At 61.6% G+C, this 20004-nt stretch overlaps 1 protein-coding gene and 2 long non-coding RNA genes across 3 annotated transcripts; 1 reads left to right on the top strand and 2 right to left on the bottom strand.

Annotated features, from left to right (window-relative positions):
- Positions 1-314: 314 nt before the first annotated feature.
- On the bottom strand, positions 315-11086 carry LOC117201509 (uncharacterized). The gene is made up of 3 exons (XR_004483568.2): positions 6223-11086; positions 4796-5086; positions 315-4677 (listed from the first exon to the last, which is right to left on the bottom strand). It is a non-coding gene; the product is annotated as an uncharacterized LOC117201509 (long non-coding RNA).
- A 23-nt stretch (positions 11087-11109) lies between these two features.
- On the top strand, positions 11110-17157 carry TEKT4 (tektin 4). Its single transcript, XM_004270346.3, has 6 exons — positions 11110-11742; positions 13781-13851; positions 14177-14320; positions 14884-15106; positions 15869-16023; positions 16873-17157. The coding sequence occupies exons 1-6, from the start codon at positions 11209-11211 to the stop codon at positions 17087-17089; spliced, it is 1344 nt and encodes a 447-aa protein (XP_004270394.1). The 5' UTR covers positions 11110-11208; the 3' UTR covers positions 17090-17157.
- LOC117201510 (uncharacterized) lies at positions 11579-14846 on the bottom strand. Its single transcript, XR_004483569.2, has 5 exons — positions 14379-14846; positions 14142-14233; positions 13756-13813; positions 12258-12353; positions 11579-11717 (listed from the first exon to the last, which is right to left on the bottom strand). It is a non-coding gene; the product is annotated as an uncharacterized LOC117201510 (long non-coding RNA).
- Positions 17158-20004: the final 2847 nt, after the last annotated feature.

Here is a 20004-nt window from a genome sequence, read left to right as displayed (position 1 = left end):
TGCATGATTCTCCAGAAGGGCGCACAGCCCCATGATGCTCACGGGCGCGGTTTGCCTTGGGGACAGAGCACTGGCGGACAAGGGCCAGGGTGCAGGCCCCCTGGGGCAGGGTCCAGGCACCAGACACCAGAGCCCTTGTTGCCCCCACCCCCCACGGAGCCAGCACACCTTCCCCCCTGGCACAGACTGTGAGGGCACACAGGCAGTGCCAGCTGGGGGTGCTCCCCGAGCCGTGTCCAGGGGTTTTACTGGGGATGTGGCGAGGTGGGGGAGCCCCGTGGGTGGGCAGGCAGGAGAGCCCTGCGGGAGCAGCTTGAGCGCTGCATCTGAGGCCACGTCCCAGCACCTCAATACTGCCTGGGGTCTGAGAGTCAGGAGATGCCCTGACCTCACTAAGCCTCAGTTTCCTCGCCCTTAAAAGGGCTGGTTGGGAGGTAGGTTAAATCCTGCCCTGCCATTGGCAGGACCACACGTGTGTCCACTCCAGCTGGGCGTTGGGGCCCAGGTGATGGAGCTTCTACGAGTTCTGAAAAGCTCACCAGTAATGATGGGGCAGGGGTGGTGAAGGGGAACGCGGGTGCAGGGGGCCTGTGACCCCTGCATGTGCCTTGTGGCCACTGAGCTCCAGGGCTGGGTGGGGGCTGGGCTGGGCACCCTCTGCCCACCCTCCCACACTCAGCCCAGGCGTAAGCGGCCTCGAGACGTCAGCCTGTTCCTGGCCCTGCAAAATCTCTCCTAAATCCTGTATTTAATTTTGTTCTCTGGGAAATTGTAGGAGGTTTTGGAGATAAAGCTGAGCTGATAAATCAGGGATTTGGCTGTTCTTGCAAAAACTCTGGGACTGGGAGGTGGGAGGCAGGCCCAGGATGCCTAAGTCGGCCGGGTCTGGCTTAGGAGTCCCCCCTCGGAGCACCCACAGGGCCCCCCTCAACAGGACTGAAGAGAGTCTACAGCTGGGTCAGCAGTCTCCCCAGGGTGATGGGCATGAAGGACACCAGGGTGAGCATGACACACATGGGGGTCAGACCCCAAGGAGCACCCCCAAGGCGCTGTTAGAAGGTGGGTCCACGCACTTCAAGAGCTTGAGGGGCTGAATTACGTGGGGGAGGGGAGTTGCTGATGCTCAGCCATCCCTTGAACCCTCTTCTCAAAGTTGTGCTTCCAAAGACCCTTTCCCTGGGGGGTGTGGTGTCAGTCCCTGCCCTCGCTGGCTGCTCTGCCCTGGGCATGCCCCACTTAGCCAACACTGCCACCCCTGAATAGTCTCTTCCAACCTCCCACACAAGTTGTGGCCAGTGTAGAGTGGAGTAGTAGGATGATAACCTCCCTCATTTGGGAATATATACCTCTTTTAATGTGACCCTGAATGACATTCGGTTTGTCAGCCTTGAAACCTATTGGCTGATGTCCACCAGGGGCCTCAGAAATCCTGGTGGGTAGGGCAGTTCTCGTCTGGTTTGCTCATTATTATTGGATTTGTCTTTTTAATGGGAGTGGTGTTCAGCAAGCAGGCAGGTGATGGCTCGAACCCAAGAGTGTGCTCTGTGTTGTGAGCTGCCCACTTGGCCCCCTTGTCTTCCCTTTGCCTCTCACCTCTCCCTTGCATACACCTCTAGCTGGTTTCTTGCATTTCCTTAGCTGGGTCTGAGTTCCTTTTACTCCAACAAAGGTTTGTGAATGCTGGGATGTGTCCCTGTCTCTGGACTACTGAAGGCAGAGGAAGGAGGAGGCCCGAGCCAGTTCTGAGACCGCAGGAGGCAATCAGGGCAGACTTCCTGGGGGAGGGGTGAATTAGAAAGAAGGGTGTTGGAGAGCATTCCAGGATGGGTGTGGATGTGGGGAGGGTGGGTGTGCCGAAGCCTGGGATGACCCAGGTCCTAGCTGGGCCAGGTTTTGCAGTAGTGACAGAGGTCTGGTCATCTTGGTGGCTTCCCACAGCAAAGGTATTTCAGGTCCCTGGTGGGCCATCCAGGGCCTGCCCCATGCCATCCTCACTCAGGGACACACCACCAGCCACCTAGCAGGGGCAGGGCAGGTGGAGAAGCGGCGCCAGCTCTTTAATGCTCTGCCCATGAGTGACTCGGGTCCCTTCTGCTCCCCTGTCATTGACCAGAGTGGGGCCCAGGGCTTCACCTAGCTTCAGGGGGCTGCTGGGGGCCCCCTGCGCCCAGATGTGGGGCCACAGGCTGTTGCTGAACAGAGGATGCCGGGCACTCGGGGTCTGGCTCCAGCCAGGAGAAGAAAACCCCTGCTGTCCAGGTGGGTGCACTGGGCCCACCCCTAACCTCAGAGCCTGCAGGTTCCCCCACTGAGAAGCAGTGCCAGGGGGGGCATGCCCTGGAGGAACAGACATCTGGGGTGGAACACAGCCTTTGGCCCCTGAAGTCAGAGAGTGCGAGAAGCCTGGGGGCCCCAGGAGGAAACCTTTCTGGTAAGAGACATGATTTAAAATCTTCCTTGAAATTCCTGCCGTGACCTTTCTCCTAACATTGCCTCTGGAGATGGAAGTGAAGTGACCCATGGCAGCCGAGCCTGGACAGCGGCAAGTCTGCTGCCCAGGGGCTGTCCCTGGACCCTCTGCTCCTGAGCAGCTGCAGACCCCCATTCCCAGAAGGCTGAGGAATTAAAAGAAGGGCAGGGGCCGGCTGTCCAGAGATGCCCCAGCAGCTGCCCTGGGAGAAGGTTCTAGAGTTGTCCAGTCCAGATGGATGCCAGCTGTGCGGCCTTGCCAGAGCGACTGCTCCTCTCTGGGCCTTGGTCTCCTCATCTGTAAAGGGGACCCAGCGGCACTCAGGGTGACTGTCCAGCAGGTGCTGGGGCGGGGCCACCGGAGGCCACAGGAGTGGGGGTCAGCAGGAACAGGCCGGCATAAGTGAGAGTGGGGTGTGCGGCTCTGGACCCCATGGCTCCCCCAAAATTCCACCAGCCGGCATGCTCGAGGGACGTTCCTCAGAGCCCGAGGGTGGGAGTCCCGGGTCTCGGTGGGCCACACACTCCTGCAGAGGACGAGGTGGAGTGGACAGACAGGGACAGAGCCCAAGGACTGGGGACACCGGCAATCCAGAGCCCCCAGGAGAGACACGGAGCCGGTGGGCCTGGCGCAGGTCCTTCCTGCAGCGTCTGCCCGAAGGCCTCCCTCAACGGAGCGAGGTGCTGCATCCGAGGCTGGTCCCCTTCTCCCCAGGGGCAAGGCACATGTGCACAGGACAGGGTGCAAGCTGCCTGAGTGTTGCATGTCGGGGGCATTGGAAGGAGACACCTGGTGGGGATGGTGACTCTGTGAGCTGCTTGGCGTCCCCCAGCTGTCCCCGATCCCTCTGTCATTCTGCGGGGTGGGCGGATGGAGTCCAGGCCCACTAGACAGTGGATGGAGGACCCCAGGAACTCATCTCTCGTGGGAGCCCATGGAGACCAGGGCAAGTCCTCCCTTTGTGCCGCCTCCTCCTCGGGATGGCCAGGGCTTTTCCCAGCTGCCTGGCCTCTGTCCAGCTCCTGTGGGCTGACTCCAGGTCCCACTCCCTTGCCTGCTGTGTGCTGGCATCCTTGCAGTGGGCGGTGTGAACTCTCCCAGGCCTCACGGACAGCCTACCCATTCCGGTTCCAGGCTTCTCCCTTGCAACCTGACACATGGCTGCTTGAACTCCTCCACGGATGGGGAGTTCACGCTCTGTGGGAAGCACAACCTTGTAGCACCATGCTATGATTAAGTCACCCCACGTCTCAGGGCCCTCTGTTTCATGAACACATCTCAGGCATTGCTCATCTGTGTCCAGATCCCAGACACTCGTGTCCCTGGAACTGAATCTTCCTTGTGGCTCCACCAGCCCAATTGTTGGATACACTGCTTCTTTCCACTTTGTTCTGATTATAAATTTCAGTGCTGTGCAGCTTGGTACAAGTGACTTTTTTCTTTTTTTTAAAGATTCCCCCTTATTTGCAATTCTTTCCTGGGACTGGATTTCAAGGGCTGGAATTGCCATGTCGGGTGCAGGAATAGCTCTCGACATCACCTGCCAAACTGCTCCCAGAAAAGCTGACCCAGCTGGCCGGGCCCATAGGACAGACAAATGTGGGTTTCTCCGCAGCCCGGCCCGCACTGGGTTTCAAACTGCTGTCGTTTCCCCTGGTTCGATGGGGGTGTGCTGGTGGCGGGAAGTCCTTCAGGTTTCTATTATTTTCAAGTGGTGTCTGGGTAATAAAAACAGTAACACACTCCAAAGGATGGAAAGCAGTGTTCAAATAAAAACCTGATGCCCACGTTCACAGCAGCACTGTTAACAAAAGCTGAAAGGTGGAAACAACCCAAAGGTCCACCAGCCGAAGATGATAAACACAATGAGCTAGAGCCAGGTGGTGGAGTATTACTCAGCCGTGAAAAGGAGTGAAGCACTGACACAGGCTACAACCTGGATGCACCCTGAAAACAGCTTGTGCAGCAAAAGGAGCCAGATGCCAAAGGACAAATACCTATGATTCCATTTACCGGAAACATCCAGAACAGGGAACTCCACAGAGACAGACGGAGACTGGGGGCTGCTGGGGGCTGGGGGAAGGGGGCGGGGAGTGAGTACTCATGGGGACAGGGCTTCCATCTGGGGTGACAAAAAAGTTCTGGAACTGGATGAAGGTGGTACTTGCACAGCCTTGTGAATGTGTTCAATGCTGCCAACTTGTACACTTTAAAATGGTAAACATGGTAAATTTTCTGTTATGTGTGTTATACACAATAAAGAAGCAGTGACAGTAGTAACAAACACTCTTTCAGGGCTTGCTCTGTGCCAGGCACGGTTCTTACCTCCAGCGGTGGCTCGTTACTGCGATTTACAGATGCGGACAGGCTCTCCCGGGTCACCTCACTGGCGGGCACCCATCCGCGCCTCGTTCCTTAGGTCCCTGCAGCTCCGTCCCGCTCCTCTTCCTTGGGCAGAAGTTTCTCTGTAAAGCCATTTCAATAAGTATTCACCTGTCTGTCCTGCGCCCAGTGATTCCTCCTCTTCCGTCAAGAGCCAGACATCCACATGCGTCCTGCAGTTGGGTTCTACACGCTATCTCGTCTGTTCTGGAGTTTTAAAGCTTCTTCTAAAACCTGTTTAGGAGAACAGGAGACAAGATGGCAGAGTAGAAGGACCTGAGCTCCTCTCATGATCACACCAAAATCACAACTAACTGCTGAACAACCATCGATCAAAAAGGCTGGAACCTATGAAAAAAGATATTGTACATCCAAAGACAAAGAAGAAACCACAACGAGATGAGATGGTACAACCCTTTATGAATGACGTAGCCATTGTGGTTATGACTATAAACTGGTTAGAACCAATTAGGCCCAAGTTGGCAGAAGATTCGACCTCCAGTAGACCTTGAGCCTCATTATATGCTCATTGTAATACATTAGTTAATGACAGCCCCACAGGTGCCAGGACAATTCTGAGGCTGACCATCAAAGGCCAAAAAGTGGGTGGTGGCCCAACTCCTGGAAATCCCCACCCCTTCCCAGTTGGAATAATCCTCCCAGTCATTAGCCTATGAAACTACCCAGCCCGTAAAAACAAACCGCATTGTATTTCTGGGCCTCTCGCCTTATGAGATGGTCCACACTCTGTCTGCAGAGTGTGTTTCTCTCAGGGCCGGCTGCTCTCACTTTCCAAGAGGACCCCATGCTCTGGGGCTGCTCTCGCCTTTTGAGACAGACCGCATTCTGTCTATGGAATGTGTATCTCTATAAATAAATCCACTTCTTACCTATCACTTTGCCTCTCGCTGAATTCCTTCTGTGCTGAGACATAAAGAACCTGAGCTTCATTAAGTCCTGAGACCAGGTGTGTGTCAATTAAAAGACAGTGGTTTGAGTCCCAGCCTGTGGGTTCAAGTCCCAATCTGGGTTTTGGCTGGGTTCAAATCCCACGTGAGTTGTATGGTTTCAGTAGGAGGGGGCACTCACCATATAATCAAGTCCCATACCTGCCAGGTGGGTGACCCACAAACTGGAGAATAATTATATAGCAGAAATTCTCCCACAGGAGTGAGAGTTCTAAGCTCCCCAGCCTGGGGGTCTGGCATCCGGAGAAGGAGCCCCCAGAGCATTTGACTCTGAAGGCCAGCGGGGCTTGATCGCAGGAGCTCCACAGGACTGGAGGGCGCACACACCCTTGGAGGGCACACACAAGGTCTCCTGCACCAGGACCCAGGCAGTGACTCCGCAGGAGCCTGGGAGGGACCTACCTGCTGGTCTTGGAGGGTCTCCTGGGGAGGTGGGGGCAGCTGTGGCTCTCTCTGGGGTCACAAAAACTGGTGACGGAAATGTCCGGAGCGTTAAACTCTCGCTGGAGGCAGATCTCTTGCTTGGGTCATTAGCACCAAGACCTGGCCCCACCCAACAGCCTGTAGGCTCCCGAGCTGCGACACCGCAGGCCAAACACCAACAGGTCGAGAACACAACCCCACCTATCAGCAGACTGGCTGCCTAAGACTTCCTGAGCCCAGAGCCAGCTCTAAACACGCCCCTTGACCCGCCCTACCCACCAGCTCCTCCCACCAGTGAGCAGGCACTGGGCCCACCCCCCAGGAAGCCGGCCTAAGCCTCTACACCAGCCTCACCCACCTGGGGACAGAAGCCAGAAGCCAGAAAGCTAGAATCCGGCAGCTTGCAGAGCAAATCCACAAACACAGCCCAGAACCTACCCTGGGACCCGCTGGCCCCTGGGTGATGAGAGGGGGCATGCACTGCGGGGGCACACAGGACGTCCCCTACGGAGGGCCAGTTCTCCAAGGTCGAGAGGCATAACTAACCTTCCACATACATAAAAATAAAACCCATTTAGCTTGGACATGTGTGCAGTTAGTTCTGGAGAGCAGGGTTCCTGAGCGGCGGTGAAGGTTGAGGGCATGGTGTCCACCTCCCAGCCCCCTGTTGCTCGACAACCATCAGCTCCTTGCCGCCCCCCGCCCCGGGTGGGTACCCAGGACCACCTGTTTCTGGACCCTCTCAGCCTTCTCTTCCACCTGTGGCCACCTCTCCACGCCACAGACCTCACACAGGAAGGACCTGAGGGTGGGAACAAGGCCAGGGGGGTGAGGCCACCCAAACGAGGGGACAGCCGTGCCAGGAGCTGCACACACGCCTCCCTCCATCCTCACATACCACAAGGGAGAGAATACCTGAATCCCCGTTTCACAGATGGGGAAACAGAGGCATGATCCCATGATGGTTCCCAGCCACACAGCCTCTGGGTGACCAGGCCCCGGCCACCTGCAGCTGCCACATGTAGCGCCCACCTCCGGGTGGATGAACTGCGTCCCGCGTGTGATGTCCTCCCTGGTGAGGCGTGGGCAGGACAGTGCTCGTGGCCCTCAGCCCCCCCTCCCCCCACCACCCAGGGCCAGGCCGGGGAGCCGAGCCAAGTGAGTCCTCAGCTTGTCAGACTCTCTCTTGTCCACCCGGCTGCCTGGTTGAGGGATGTGGCATGGAGCCCACCTCAGCTGGGGGCCAGGCCTCTGGCTGCAGCCTCGCTCCCGCCTGCCTGCCTGCCCACACTCAAGTCCTGTCTACTTGTCCGATCTTGCAGCACCAGTGCCTCTGCCGGGCCTCACAGCCCCCAGGGAAGGGGCTCCACGGCCGCCTTGGGGGTCAGACCACCCTCATGCCCCCCCCACAGCCTTGGGGGTGCCTGCCCCCATCTGGACTGTGTGCCCTTCGAGCCTCAGCCAAGGGGACTCTTCCTCCAGGAAGCTCTCCTGAGCCCCCTCCCCCTCCCCCTCGGCCTCCTGTCCACACTGTGGGCTGCTGGACCTGGAGGAGTGGGCCTGCTCATCCTCCCCTCCTACATGTGGGGCCCCTCCCTGCTCCGTGGCTTCCCCGGCATCCACTGTGACCGTGGCCAAGGCCGGGCTCAGGGCTGTCTGAACCGTTGCAAATCCTCCCGTTATTAAAATGTTCCACTGGCCCCAGGAGAGACAGGTGAGGATGCACCTCCTGCCTGTGCCTGGCAGGTGGTCTGCTGGTGGCCAGAGGCTCCTTGAGCTGTCATTTCAGGTGGGAGAGTGGGGAGGGCGTGGTGGGGGTGTGTGGTCTGAGGAGGTCAGATGGCTGAATCTCTGCCCCTGGCATCTGAGTGACCTTGGGCCCATCATGGCTACCTGGGCCTCTCAGGGTGAGCTGCAGGCTGTGAAGCTGAGCAGAAGTGACAGGCTCCTGTCTCCCCATCTGGCAAATTTCAGGCTGGACCGCGAGTGAGCAGGGGCCTTGGGCCAGGGGCAAGCTGGGCTGGACCCAGCAGGAGGAGCCCTTCTCACCAGGCTCATCCACTACTGGTGCCCACAGGGGTCCCCAGGGACGGTGACATGGAATGGGTCAGAGCCGTTCCAGAGTGACCCTGCTGTAGGCCCTGTGTGGGGACAGGACCCCAGGCCTGGGGCAGGGGTGTGTGTCTCCTGGGCTGCCCTGCGTCCTGGTTATCCTGCACAGCTGGGGTCGGTGCTCTGCAGCCACCTCCGGGCTGTGCTGCAGGATGCCTGCTGGGAGCTCGGGGTGCGGGCCAGGGCAGCCTCTGGACCGTCCTCCAGGTGGGCCCTCTCCCTCCTAATCGTCCTTGTCACAGGGACGCCCTGATGGAGCTGTAACCCTGTCCCCCATCCCCTGCCGGAAGGCCCATCTGTGGCCCAGGTGAACTTGGCCCCGCCCTCCCCGTGTTCGGGTCCCAACCCCGGGGGCTCAGTTGAGGCAGAGTGCCCTCCATGGCCCCCAGCTGACTGAAGACCCACCCCCAGCTGCTAGGGACTCAGCTGACCCATCCAACTCTGAGTCCATAGAAGGGGGCACTGGGGTCAGAAGGTCCAGCCACGGGGCGCAGAGGGCCCAAATCGGGGACCCTGGGCATGCCCCCGCCCTGCGAGGGGCTTCCGCCAAGATGCCGAGCCCTGTCCTCTCTGAGCTGCTCCCCCTGCTGGATCCTGGGGCAAATGCTGGCGGCCTGTGTGCCAAGTCGGCCTGCTGCCTCCCAGCTGTGCTGCTGGGGCCACGGCTCAGTGTCCCCTCTGCACAGAGGGAGAGTAGCTGCCGGGCCCCCGAGGATGCTGGTGCAGGCCTGCCGGCGAGCTCTCAGGAAGGGGTGTCATTACCCCGCCATCCTCTCCCTCCTCATCTGCCTCCTCCTATCTCAGTTTTTCCAGAATGATCAGGCCCAGGCCTGGGAAGGGTTTGTTAAAGGGGCCGACCCCAAGGGAGGAGCATGCTGGGGGGTGCCCTCCAGAGCTGCCCTGGGAGGAGGGGAGTGTTGGGGCCTCAGGGCTTTGTTGACCCTACCGCAGCCTCTGAGCCACTGCCTGAATGCTGCTGGGGAGAAGGGTGCTGGGCAGTCCCGGCATGTCCTGAGACTCAATTTTCCCGACGCTAATGCAATTTGGAAACATAAATTTAATAAATCAATGCACCCGCCTCTGCGTCTTGACACGTGGCTGTACCCACCTGCCTGCACAGACCTTGCTCACCTCAGCTCCTGCAATGGGGGATTCACCCCAAGAGACCCTGCAAGGCTGGGTCGGGGAGGGGTGCTGTGTGGGGGTGGGAAGGGGCCAAGGGGGGCGCTTGTCACTCCCAGCACCGGGTACCAGGCCAGCCATTTCCTGGCCTCTACTCAGGCCATGCCCACAGCAGCTCCATGCAGAGGCCGGTGTAACTTCACTCCCCGAATGGGGAAACTGAGGCTCAGGGTGCAGGGGGGGTGGGCCTCCTGTCCAGCCACGTGGTAAAGCGCAGGGCCTGAGTCATCCCAGAAGTCTTCATCCCATGAGCGCCACTCGCCTCTGGACTAAAGGCCGGAGGCCGTGGGATCTACTGCTGTCCAGGGTCAGGGCCAGGTTGGCCCAGAGCCCCGCCTTGGGGACCATGTCCTATCACAGGGAGAGTTAGACTGGGACCCCCACATGCGAAGAGGGCCCCCTGCTGGCCCACCCGCCACACCCCAGGGTCGTGCAATGTCAGGGAGTTCGGTTCCAGTCCCACGTGTTCTGGCTGGTTCCCTGGGTTGGACCCCGGGCAGGTCCATCCTGTTCTGGCCACAGGGGAAAGATGGTGTGTGAAGAGCAGGTTCAAAGTCAAAGGTGGACAGTGGTCCCTCCCGTGGTTCTCCCCCACCAGCAGGCCCTGTGTATCCACTGCCACTTGGGAAACTAAGCACAGAGAAGTTCAAGGTGGTTCCTCAGGCCATCAGCCCCGATGATGGGCTGAGTTGGAGGAGGTCTTGGGCTACTGTCTCCAAAGCCTACATTTTTGAAACACCTACTGTGTGCCAGGTGGTACAAATGTCATCTGTCAAGTAAGGGGTGCCAGTGCCAAAGCTCAGGGTCCTGGGAGGAGGGCATGGGTGCCCAGGCCAAGGGCAAGCCCAGGCTGGTGCATCTGAGGTGCTCTGGGGGCTTGTGTGGCCCAAATGGGGGATGGGGCAGCAGTGGGAGAGGTGGAGGGGCAGGGACCACGGGACTGTGCTGGGGGTGGGGTGTGTATGTCCTGTTACGAGGACTGGTGGGTCCATGGGATGGGTCAGAGTGCGAGGTGCCAGAGGTCATCCAGGCCACAGCGTTGCCGGCTGGGTTGACTCAGGAGAACCCCAGGAGCCGCTGCCCTGCCAGCTGCACAGTATTTCACGGCCAATGGCTCCCTCTGCTGGCCATATTGGGCATCGCCCTGACACTTAGGCTCCCAGCCCAGGATGGGGAACTTAGAGATGTTCACCCCTCCCCGCGGACCAGGAGACACACACCAGGCTCTGGGTGGCCTTGGGGACACTGCTCCCAGGACAGGACCTACCTACATTGTGGGGAAGATTTGGGCATCTGATTCAAGATACCCACTGGAGGCTGAATTCAACTCCCCGTCAGAGACACCTGTGTGCCCAGGGGTACAGCCCCACTGGAACCGGTAAGACATAGGAGACAAGAGCCTGGCCTCGGGTGTGGTCCAGATGCAGTTCCTCCAGGCAGGTGCCAGACGTGGCCAGGACAGGTGGGGCTGGGGCCTGCCTGGCCCTTTAAGAGGGCCGCGGGGGCGGGGGGGGGCGGATCCCTGTTGCCTAGCAACAGGAGGGCTTGGTGGGTACCTGTCTACGAAACCAGAAGCCATGTCCTGCTTGGGGACAGAGTGGCTGGAGCTGCCCTGCTGACCGTGCTGAGCGGCCCTCCTCCCTCTCCCCCCACCCCGTGCCCGGGCACACCATGGCGCAGACAGATATACTTCTGACCAAGGAGCCCGCCCCGCAAACGGTGCCAGCATGCCAGCTGCCCCGCAAGCTGTACGATGTGGCCCGAAACACAGGCGCCCACATGTCCTCGGGCCTGGCCACCGCTGGCTTCCGCACGGCCAAATACCTGGTGGATGAGTGGTTCCAGAACTGCTATGCCCGCTACCACCAGGCCTTTGCCGACCTCGACCAGTCGGAGCGGCAGCACCACGAGAGCCAGCAGCTGGTGGCCGAGACTGAGGCGCTGGCGCAGCGCACGCAGCAGGACTCCACGAAGAAGGTGGGCCAGCGCCTGAAGGACATGCACTGCTGGAAGTCGGAGCTGCAGCGCCAGGTGGAAGAGCTGGTCGCAGAGACTGACCTGCTGCTGGCCCAGAAGCAGCGGCTGGAGCGCACCTTGGATGCCACGGCCGTGCCCTTCTCCATAGCCACCGACAACCTGCAGTGCCGGGAGCGCCGCCAGCACCCCGACCTTGTGCGTGACTGCGTGGAGATGGAGCTGCTGAAGGTTCGGCCCCTCCCAGCCCCCAGAATTGCAGACCGGGCCGCCCCACCTCTCCCCAGGGAGCATGACCTTCCCTGGGCTGAGAGTGGGCACCCGTGTGCCCCCACGACACGGCTGGCAGATGCCTTGGTGCCCATGTACCACGTGGCTGCACACAGGCACAGGGAGCCTGCTCCCCTCAGCACATGCAGGGACACACAAGCACATGCCCAGGCGCAGAGAAGGTGGCTGTGCTTGTAGGTGGGGGACCAGAACCGACTGGGGCCGTCCCAGCTGGGGGCAGGGGCAGGGCTCAGACTGCCCAGGGGGAGGTGCCATCCCTGGCCCCAGGAGGGTGCTGGGTCTGGCCTTCCCACAGTCTGGTCCTTATAGTGGGTGCTGGGCAAGGCCTTGCTCCCTGCAAGGTGGGCCCAGCCAGGACATGCTGGGTTGGGTGCACTGTAGCCTGGGGGCAGGTCCCAGCATGGGGGTTGAGCATGGTTGGGGGCGGGGCTGGACTTTGGTGCTTATCCACTCACCTTAGCTCCGGGTCCAGGGTTCCTGCTCTGCCCCCTGCCCCATTATGGCTCCCACGTGGGGGTGAGTCAGGGCCCAGGCCGTGGCAGCATTCATACCTGGAATGTATATTGGGACGATTGTCTGAGGCTGAGACAGTCAGAGGCCACTGAGGCAGGGCGGGACCTGGCCAGTACCCCATAAGCCCTGATGCCCCTCCACACACCCCCGAAAACCAGGAAGGGCCTGAGCTGAGCCCCAGGAGTGGCTGAGGTTGGGATGTGGTTGGGTCATGGTGGTGCCTGCACCCACTGTGTGGTCCCTCAGTCACCCCTGGGTCCTGGCACCTGCTGAACAGCCCCTTTGGTCACCCTGGGTCATGCAAATTAAGCCTGACCCTGAGTTCCCAGAGGCAGAGCCCCCCATGCCCCGCCCCCCATGCCCGTGTTGGAAATCCAGCCTCAGACCAGTGTGCAAGCGTGGACGGGATAAAGGGGGGTGGGGGCCACATGCATCCCACAAAGAGCCCTTTCCCCTCCGAACCTGGCAGGACCTGTCCTTGGGGAAGCCCCCAAAGGATCAGGGAGTTACCCAGGCCAGGCCCCTGATGCTGGCCGGGAAGAGCCTCACCTGCGAACAGGCTGTAGGCCACAGGCACTCATGAGATATGGGGGAGACAGACAGCCAGCCCAGGTGCCCAGGGACCCCCTGCAAACCCCAAGCTCAGGACAGAACCTTGAGTACCTACCTCCTCCTGGCCCCAGGCCCTTCCTCTGTCCCCCCAACACCCCACCCGCACACTCATTCACTCAAGAACCTCCCAAGGCTCTGGGAGTGAACCCTCTGCCCTGAGCCAGGTCCCCTGCCCAGCAGTACATGGACAACAAAGGGGCCAGGACAGGGAGATGGACCCACGGGTCAGAACTGGGCACGCAGGGTTTAGAGCCCAACAGAGGAGAAATTCAAATCAGGGGGTAAGAGTTTTTCCTGCCCAGAAAGTGAAACTGTCAGGGTAGCAGGAGGAAACACAGGGTTTCCCCTTGTGTCCTTTGTCTGGGTAAGGCCTCTCTGAGCCCAAGGCCCCAAGGGGCAGCCCCAGGGGGGCTCCTGGTCCCCAGTGGCCGGGGTCCTCAAAGGCTGTCACCAGGCTGTCCAGGGGCCAGTGGGCAGGCTGGTGCCCTCAGTGTCTTGGGCAGGCTGCAGGGGTGGCCCCAGAGCCCAGGGGGTGCTAAGTGCCCAGCAAGTGGGAACCACTTCTGGGTGATCCTCCCCACAGCCCATAGAAGCCCCCAGAAGAAAAGACCCACTGCACCACCCCAAACAGCCCAGAATAAATCCGGCGAGAAAGCCAGGCTCATGTCCCATTTCCAGGAAAGAAGCTGGGGCCCAAGGCCACCAGCAGAGGTCAGGTGCTGGCAGAGCCCCCAGTTCCACTGGGGGTCACCCCAAATCTCAGCTCCTCCTAGAGGTTTGAGAGGCTGCCTGTGGGCCCCACCAGCCTGGCTGTCCTCAGACTCTCACCAGGGACGGGGGTATTCTTCCCCAGGAGGCAGACCTCATCCGGAACATTCAGGAGCTCCTGAAAAGGACCATGATGCAGGTCGTGAACCAGATTCGGTGGGTCTGAGTGGCCTCTAGGGCTGCCCTCGGGATGTCCCCCTACCCCTCAGGCTAGCTATGGGCAGGAAGTTGGGGTGACCCGGCCCTGAGGCTCAGAGAAGTGAGGGATTGTCCCCAGTCATAGCCAGAAGCAAGGGGCTGGGTGGAGGCACTGGGTAGGTAGGGGTGGCAGATTGCTGCATGGCCAAGGGGCCTGGGCATCCAGAACCCAGGCCAGCATCCCAGGGCCTACCCTGCCACTTGGGGGGCTTATCCTGCCCTGCGCCCAGGTGGGCCCAGCTCCCCACCCGCACAGACAGCAGGCCCTGCCCGCTCTCCCCAGGATGAATCGCGAGCACAAGGAAACGTGCGAGATGGACTGGTCCGACAAAGTGGAGGCCTGCAACATCGACGAAGCCTGCTGCCACTACCACAACCAGAGCTCCGACTTGCAGTTCTACCCGCACTCCACCAAGTTCGAGGAGAGGTGGGATCTTCCGCAGGGGCTGTGCACAAACGCCCCGCCCCCACCTGCGAGATCCCACCTGGGCTCCTAGTTCCTCCGCTGGGGGTCCTTTGTGCAGCTCTTCTGCTCCTGGGGATGGGCAGGCGAGCGGGACCTCCGCCCAAGTGCCCAGCACACACGGTTCACCACAGGGGCTGGGGTTTGCGAGGGAGGCAGGACCCAGGGTGGGGGGCCGCCTGAGGCAGGGCGGCTGACTGCAGCTCCGCATAAGGCCGGCAGCGGGCGCTGGGCCACCATCCATCGCAACACAGCCCCGGGGTGGCGCAGGGCCCAGGGACGTAGGAGGCACTGGGGCGCGGGAACCACTTGGGGGCGCAGGAGGCACGGAAGACACGGAGTGGGGAACTGGGGTCGCGGGGCTAGCGGGGGGCGGGACGGGGAGTGGCGCTAGGACTGGGGGTGGTAGTTTATGCTGCGACGCAGGGTACACTGGGCGCGGCGGGCGCGGGGAGGCCCTGGTGCAAACCGGAGCCATTGGCAGGTGCCCCCACCGACCGCGGTGCCCGCGCACTCCCTGCCCGCAGTGCCTCCACGCCCGAGACCTGGGCCAAGTTCACCCAGGAAAACCTGTACCGCGCCGAGCGCGAACGCCTGGCCTCAGTCAACCTGCGGAAGCTTGTCGACTGCATCCTGCAGGACGCATCCGAGGACTTGCGGCTGCAGTGCGACGCCGTGAACCTGGCCTTCGGGCGGCGCTGTGAGGAGCTGGAGGACGCGCGCCACAAGCTGGAGCACTACCTGCGCAAGGTGGGGCCGCCCGGCCACGCCCACCCACGTCAGACCACGCCCATCCCGCTGCCAGGCCACGCCCATCCCGCCGCCAGGCCACGCCCAGCCCACGACCTGACCTCGCTCAGGGCAGCCTCTAGGGCTGGACACCCCCTGGTAACGTAACCACAGAGAAAGACCAGGCCCAGACTGGGTAACCCAGACCACTCCTCCCCCACTGGCCACTATGCCTTTGTCACGACCTGGCCTGGCTCCTGCCCCTCCTTGGCCCTGCCCATCCTGAGGGACCCCTGAAGCAGGGCCCCCACTCCTCCCTGGGCCCTCATTAAGCTGATGAGAAACCAAGTGACATTTGGGGGGGGTGGCATTGTCACTGGAGTGACTGACCAGCGGGTGATGCAAGCAGGAGCAAGGAGGGTGGAAGGAGGTAGGGCCTGGCTGCCTAGTGGGGTGTCCCTGGTGCTGGCCCCTGGCCTGGCAGGGCTCTGACCCTAAGCTCTCAGGGTGACTTTTGCTGCCTTTGTCTCTCCAGCTCCCGACCAGGGTCGGGGGCTGGTGACCACAGGGCTGGGGGCTCTCAGGCCAGAGCTGCTGTGCCACAAGCTTTGCTGTCCTCACCGCCCCCAGGCCTCTGGGTGCCCATGGGAGGGACGAGGTGGCCGTGCACATCCTCCCTGCCTCCACTCCTCCCCCAGAGCCAGCGGACAGAGCCGCCTGCTCGACGTGGCACAGGGCTTGGGGTGTGGTGGGGGAGACCCACAGGGACTGTCCTGTGTGCAGACACTGCGGGAGATCGTGGACCAGGAGCACAATGTCTCAGCGCTGAAGCAGGCCATCAGGGACAAGGAGGCGCCTCTGAAAGTGGCCCAGACCCGCCTGTACCAGCGTTCCCACCGGCCCAACATGGAGCTGTGCCGAGACGCTGTCCAGTTCAGGTGCCTGTTGCTGCTGGGGCCGTCCTGGGCTGGGCCTGGTCACCAACCACCATAGGGTGCCGTCCACCCACCTCCGGGCTTTCCTCAGCCTCTGGGGCCCCCTTGAACTCCTCCCCCCACCCCCACACACAGCTCTGCAGATGTGAAGAGGAAAGACATTGGGCCCTACACAAGCACAACACACACACACACACACACACACACACACACACACACACACACACACACGGTTCCCACGTCCCCAAACCTGCCCCAGCACGACTGGATACTATGTGTCCCTTGGGGGACACTGTGCCAGGCTCCTAGTGCCAGGGGCGGCCACACTCCCTGCTTCACCCTGGTGAGGAATCTCAGGGTCTGGGAGGCAGAGCTCCCCAGGCCACACGGCCGCCCTGACCATCCTGCTCGTGGCCGTCCACACCTCCAATGTCACGGTGGACACACATCCCCGGCTTGAGGCGTAGGTGGGGTCACGTCTTCTGTTTTCTAACTTATTGAGCTCACAGTCGCCTTTTAAGCAGAAGTACCCCTGCCTTGGGCATCCCTCTTTCCCTGTCCCTCAACTCCTTCAGAAAACTGGGTCCTCACTCGGGTCCAGGGGCGCCCATCTCACTTCCAGATGCCAGGAATAGAGGAATAGAAGTTCATGTGGTGTCCTGGCCCGGCGCTCTCCCAGTGTGGCTGCTGGGTTTCCCTCTGGGCCTTTTGGGGGCCCTTCTATGGCCAAATGTCTTGACCAAGACCCCCAACAGGGGCCCCCAGGCTTTGACCTTGGGCCTCGCTCTCCCCACCCAGAAGACCAGGCGTCCCAGGGCAGCCCCAACTCACCCCTTCCTCCCACCCCCGCAGGCTGGTGAGCGAGGTAGAGGAGCTGAACCTGTCCCTGGCGGCTCTGAGGGAGAAGCTTCTGGAAGCAGAGCAGTCCCTGCACAACTTGGAGGACACGCGCATGAGCCTGGAGAAGGACATCGCTGTCAAGACGAACAGCCTCTTCATCGACCGCCAGAAGTGCATGGCCCACCGCACCCGCTACCCCACCGTCCTCCAGCTGGCGGGCTACCAGTGACCGGGCGGGCACCCTGGCGGGCGCAGAGACCCATCTCCCCCTCAAATAAAGAGCATGTTAGCTTTCTACTCAGAGAGTGTACCTGGACAGGTGGGCTTTGCCTGTTGACCCCATGTTTCAGCCATGGTGGGCCAGGGGTCTCCTGCTTGGGGCGCCCCCAGTCACCACCTGGGGAGAGGGGTCAGCCAAGAACCGTCGAGGCCCCCCCTCATTGCTCACTGCTGACCACACGGGGCACAGCCAAAGCATTGACAGTTTCTCTGCCCACCTGGGCCACCTGCTGGATGCTTCAGAGGGAGTGTCACCTCCTGTCACCACTTGTCACAGGCTCTGGTGGCTGCAGTGATAACTGAAGCCCTGCTCCTTTTCCTCCATGTGCCCTGGACGCTGTCACCGGAGGCCAGCCGGCACTCCCCTCATTAGTGGGGGGTGAGCCTGGAGCAGCGGTGTCAGAACACGCTGCTGGCCCAGCTCTCCCCTGAGGGACTTGGCCCCCAGGCTGTGAGGGGCCACGCGGGGCGGGGCCTGGGGCAGTGACCGCCGGGGGAACTGTGGGACCTCTCCCTGCCACTCCCACCCGGCACAGGGTGTGCACCAGACCCTGAGCTGGGGGGTGGAGGGTCAGGGCTGGAGGGGCCTCCACCCCCAGCACCTTGGTCACCTCTGTGGCCAGGCTCCTCATCCAGCCCCCTCCTTAGCCAGCAAGTGAGTTAGGCCGGGCTGTGGGCGGGTGGGTGAGGGCCACAGAGCCCTGCTGCCCGCCTGGCCCCACACTCTGTGTCCATGGCTCTGGGCAGAACTGGGCACAGCATCAGGGACTACCCACAAGCAGGGCCAGGTGCTCTCACGGTGGCCATGAGGCCCTCTCACTGTGCCCCCTGGGGACGAGCTCCAGGCCACTGGCCCCTCGCCCATGGCAGCTCATCAACAGGACTCGGGAAGTGTCCATTAAGAGGCTGGGAGATAATAACTCGGCCGCATGCACGCCAGCCACTCAGAGCCCCATTACCGCCTGAGGCCGAGGCGGGCTGGCTGTGTAGCACAGCGTCCCCATCAGCAGCTACGAGGGCCTCCTTGTCCCTGCGCCCCACCCCTGCCGGGTGGCTGCTAATGGGGAGCTAAGTGGAGGTGCTGTGCGAAGGTCATTATCTCCAAAGCTGGGAGGGCTCGGGTACAGCCCCAGGGGGCCGGGCACTCGTTGCCTGCAATTGTCTCATGACCACCCGTGAGCTGGCACTTGTGTCCCCTTGTAGAGACGAATGACCAGGCCCTGGAGCTGATGGGTAGCTCTGGGCCACACGGCGAATTCCCGAGGCTGCGGCTGCGTCTCACTGGAGAATTAGCCTCCCTGGGGAGTCTGGAGGGTGGCCAGATGGCTACACCCACCCACAGGGATTCGGCCCCTGCAGGAGTGGGGAGCGGGGAGTCACGGGGGGACATCAGGGCCCTGAGGGTGGCTGAAGCCTGCGGCATTTCCATCCACCACAGAGGACACTCTGGCCACTCTGAGTCCACTGGTGCCCATTTAACAGGTTGGGAAACCGAGGTCAGATGCAGGGAGCAGCAGAGCTTGGGCGTCTGCCCTTCTCTGGGAGCCCCAGAAACCCCAGAGACAAGAGTGGGGCAGGCAGAGAGGAGCTTCCGCAGGTTGACTGAGGCCAGTCAGCAGCTCCCGCCGGAGTCTGGACTAATCCAGCCCTGGGTGATGCCTACAGAAAGCCCTCCGTCCAGGCCACCCACATCCAGATTCCATCAGTGGTTGCTGACAAGGCGTGGGAGGCCACCGAGCCCCACTGGAGTGTGAACTGGCATCTCAGGGAGGCCGGGGGATATCTGGGAACCGGCTCCAGCTGGCATGATCTCCCGACCACAGCCCTCACCAGCTCTGCTCCCCTTCAGCCTGGCACGAGAAGCCCCTCAGTCTTGCCCTCTACCCTCATCCTTGCCCCCTCCCTGGTCATCAGTGAGGAGTGCCAACATGGGGAGCCTGAGGGGAGAGCCGGACCCGGGGCTGTGCCTGCATGTGCAGAGGCGAGAGAGCCAGCCCCAGCTGCCCACGGCCTCTCTTCCGGCACAGCGGCCACAGCTCCCCAAGCCACATCTGTGCCTCCCTCTGCCAGGCAGCCTGGCTTGGTGGTGGTCGTGGGGCGCTTCCCAGGGAGTCACATGTCCCCGTGCTCAGAGGCTGAGGCGCCAGGCCCTGCCCCTGGACCTAGTATCCAGCTGCTCAGGCCCAGAGCAAGCATGAGGCCAGGCCCTGGTGTGGGCGTAGCCCACGCCTGCCACTGCCCGGGGGGGCCTGTGAGTCATTGCTGCCAGGGGGTTGGCATCACAGGGACACAACCCTTATCCACTGAAAGGCTGGGCTAATGCCGAGGGCCCCCAACACAGTGTCACGGCAGGTCTCTTGCCCCGCTGGGCACCGTGACCCTGGGAGGGTGCAGCGGGAGGTGGCGGCAGACACAGTGGACCTGGCCCGACGTTTCTCTCCCATGCTTCACCCAAAAGTCTCAGCCCTCCTGTCCCAGCCAGAGACAGGAGGGCGTCACCGTCACCAGGTGGGCTCAGCACAGGCATGGTGATCTGTCTCCCCTGACTTTGGCCTCCAGCCTCCTCACCAGCCTCCCTGACTCCTCTCTAAGTCACTGCACCCCAGACAGAGGATGGCTGCCAGCTCATGGTTTCACCCTCAACTCCCCAGTCCCAGACACCCCAGGCCCTCAGAGCCATGCTGTGGCCCATGGGCTGTCAGGAGGATACTGGATCCCCTGTGGCAGGGCTGCACTGACGTTGCGGCAGGTGGCAGGCTGGGCGGTGGGTGACAGGGCCACGTGAGCCTCCTGCCCGGGAGCTCTGAAGCTGACCTGAGGCCTGTTGGTCTTGGATGACCCAGAGGGAAGCCATGGGCACCTGGG

Source organism: Orcinus orca, chromosome 16, assembly GCF_937001465.1.
Source record: "Orcinus orca chromosome 16, mOrcOrc1.1, whole genome shotgun sequence".
In the NCBI taxonomy this organism is placed as follows: domain Eukaryota; kingdom Metazoa; phylum Chordata; class Mammalia; order Artiodactyla; family Delphinidae; genus Orcinus; species Orcinus orca.
This window is presented reverse-complemented; position numbering and strand designations above follow the sequence as displayed.

Excerpts from the sequence above, each read along its gene's own strand:
- TEKT4 (XM_004270346.3), top strand. The coding sequence starts at position 11,209 with ATGGCGCAGACAGATATACTTCTGACCAAGGAGCCCGCCCCGCAAACG. Across the intron at positions 13,852-14,176 it reads CAGGTCGTGAACCAGATTCG|GATGAATCGCGAGCACAAGG; the intron begins GTGGGTCTGAGT and ends CGCTCTCCCCAG. Across the intron at positions 15,107-15,868 it reads TGGAGCACTACCTGCGCAAG|ACACTGCGGGAGATCGTGGA; the intron begins GTGGGGCCGCCC and ends TCCTGTGTGCAG.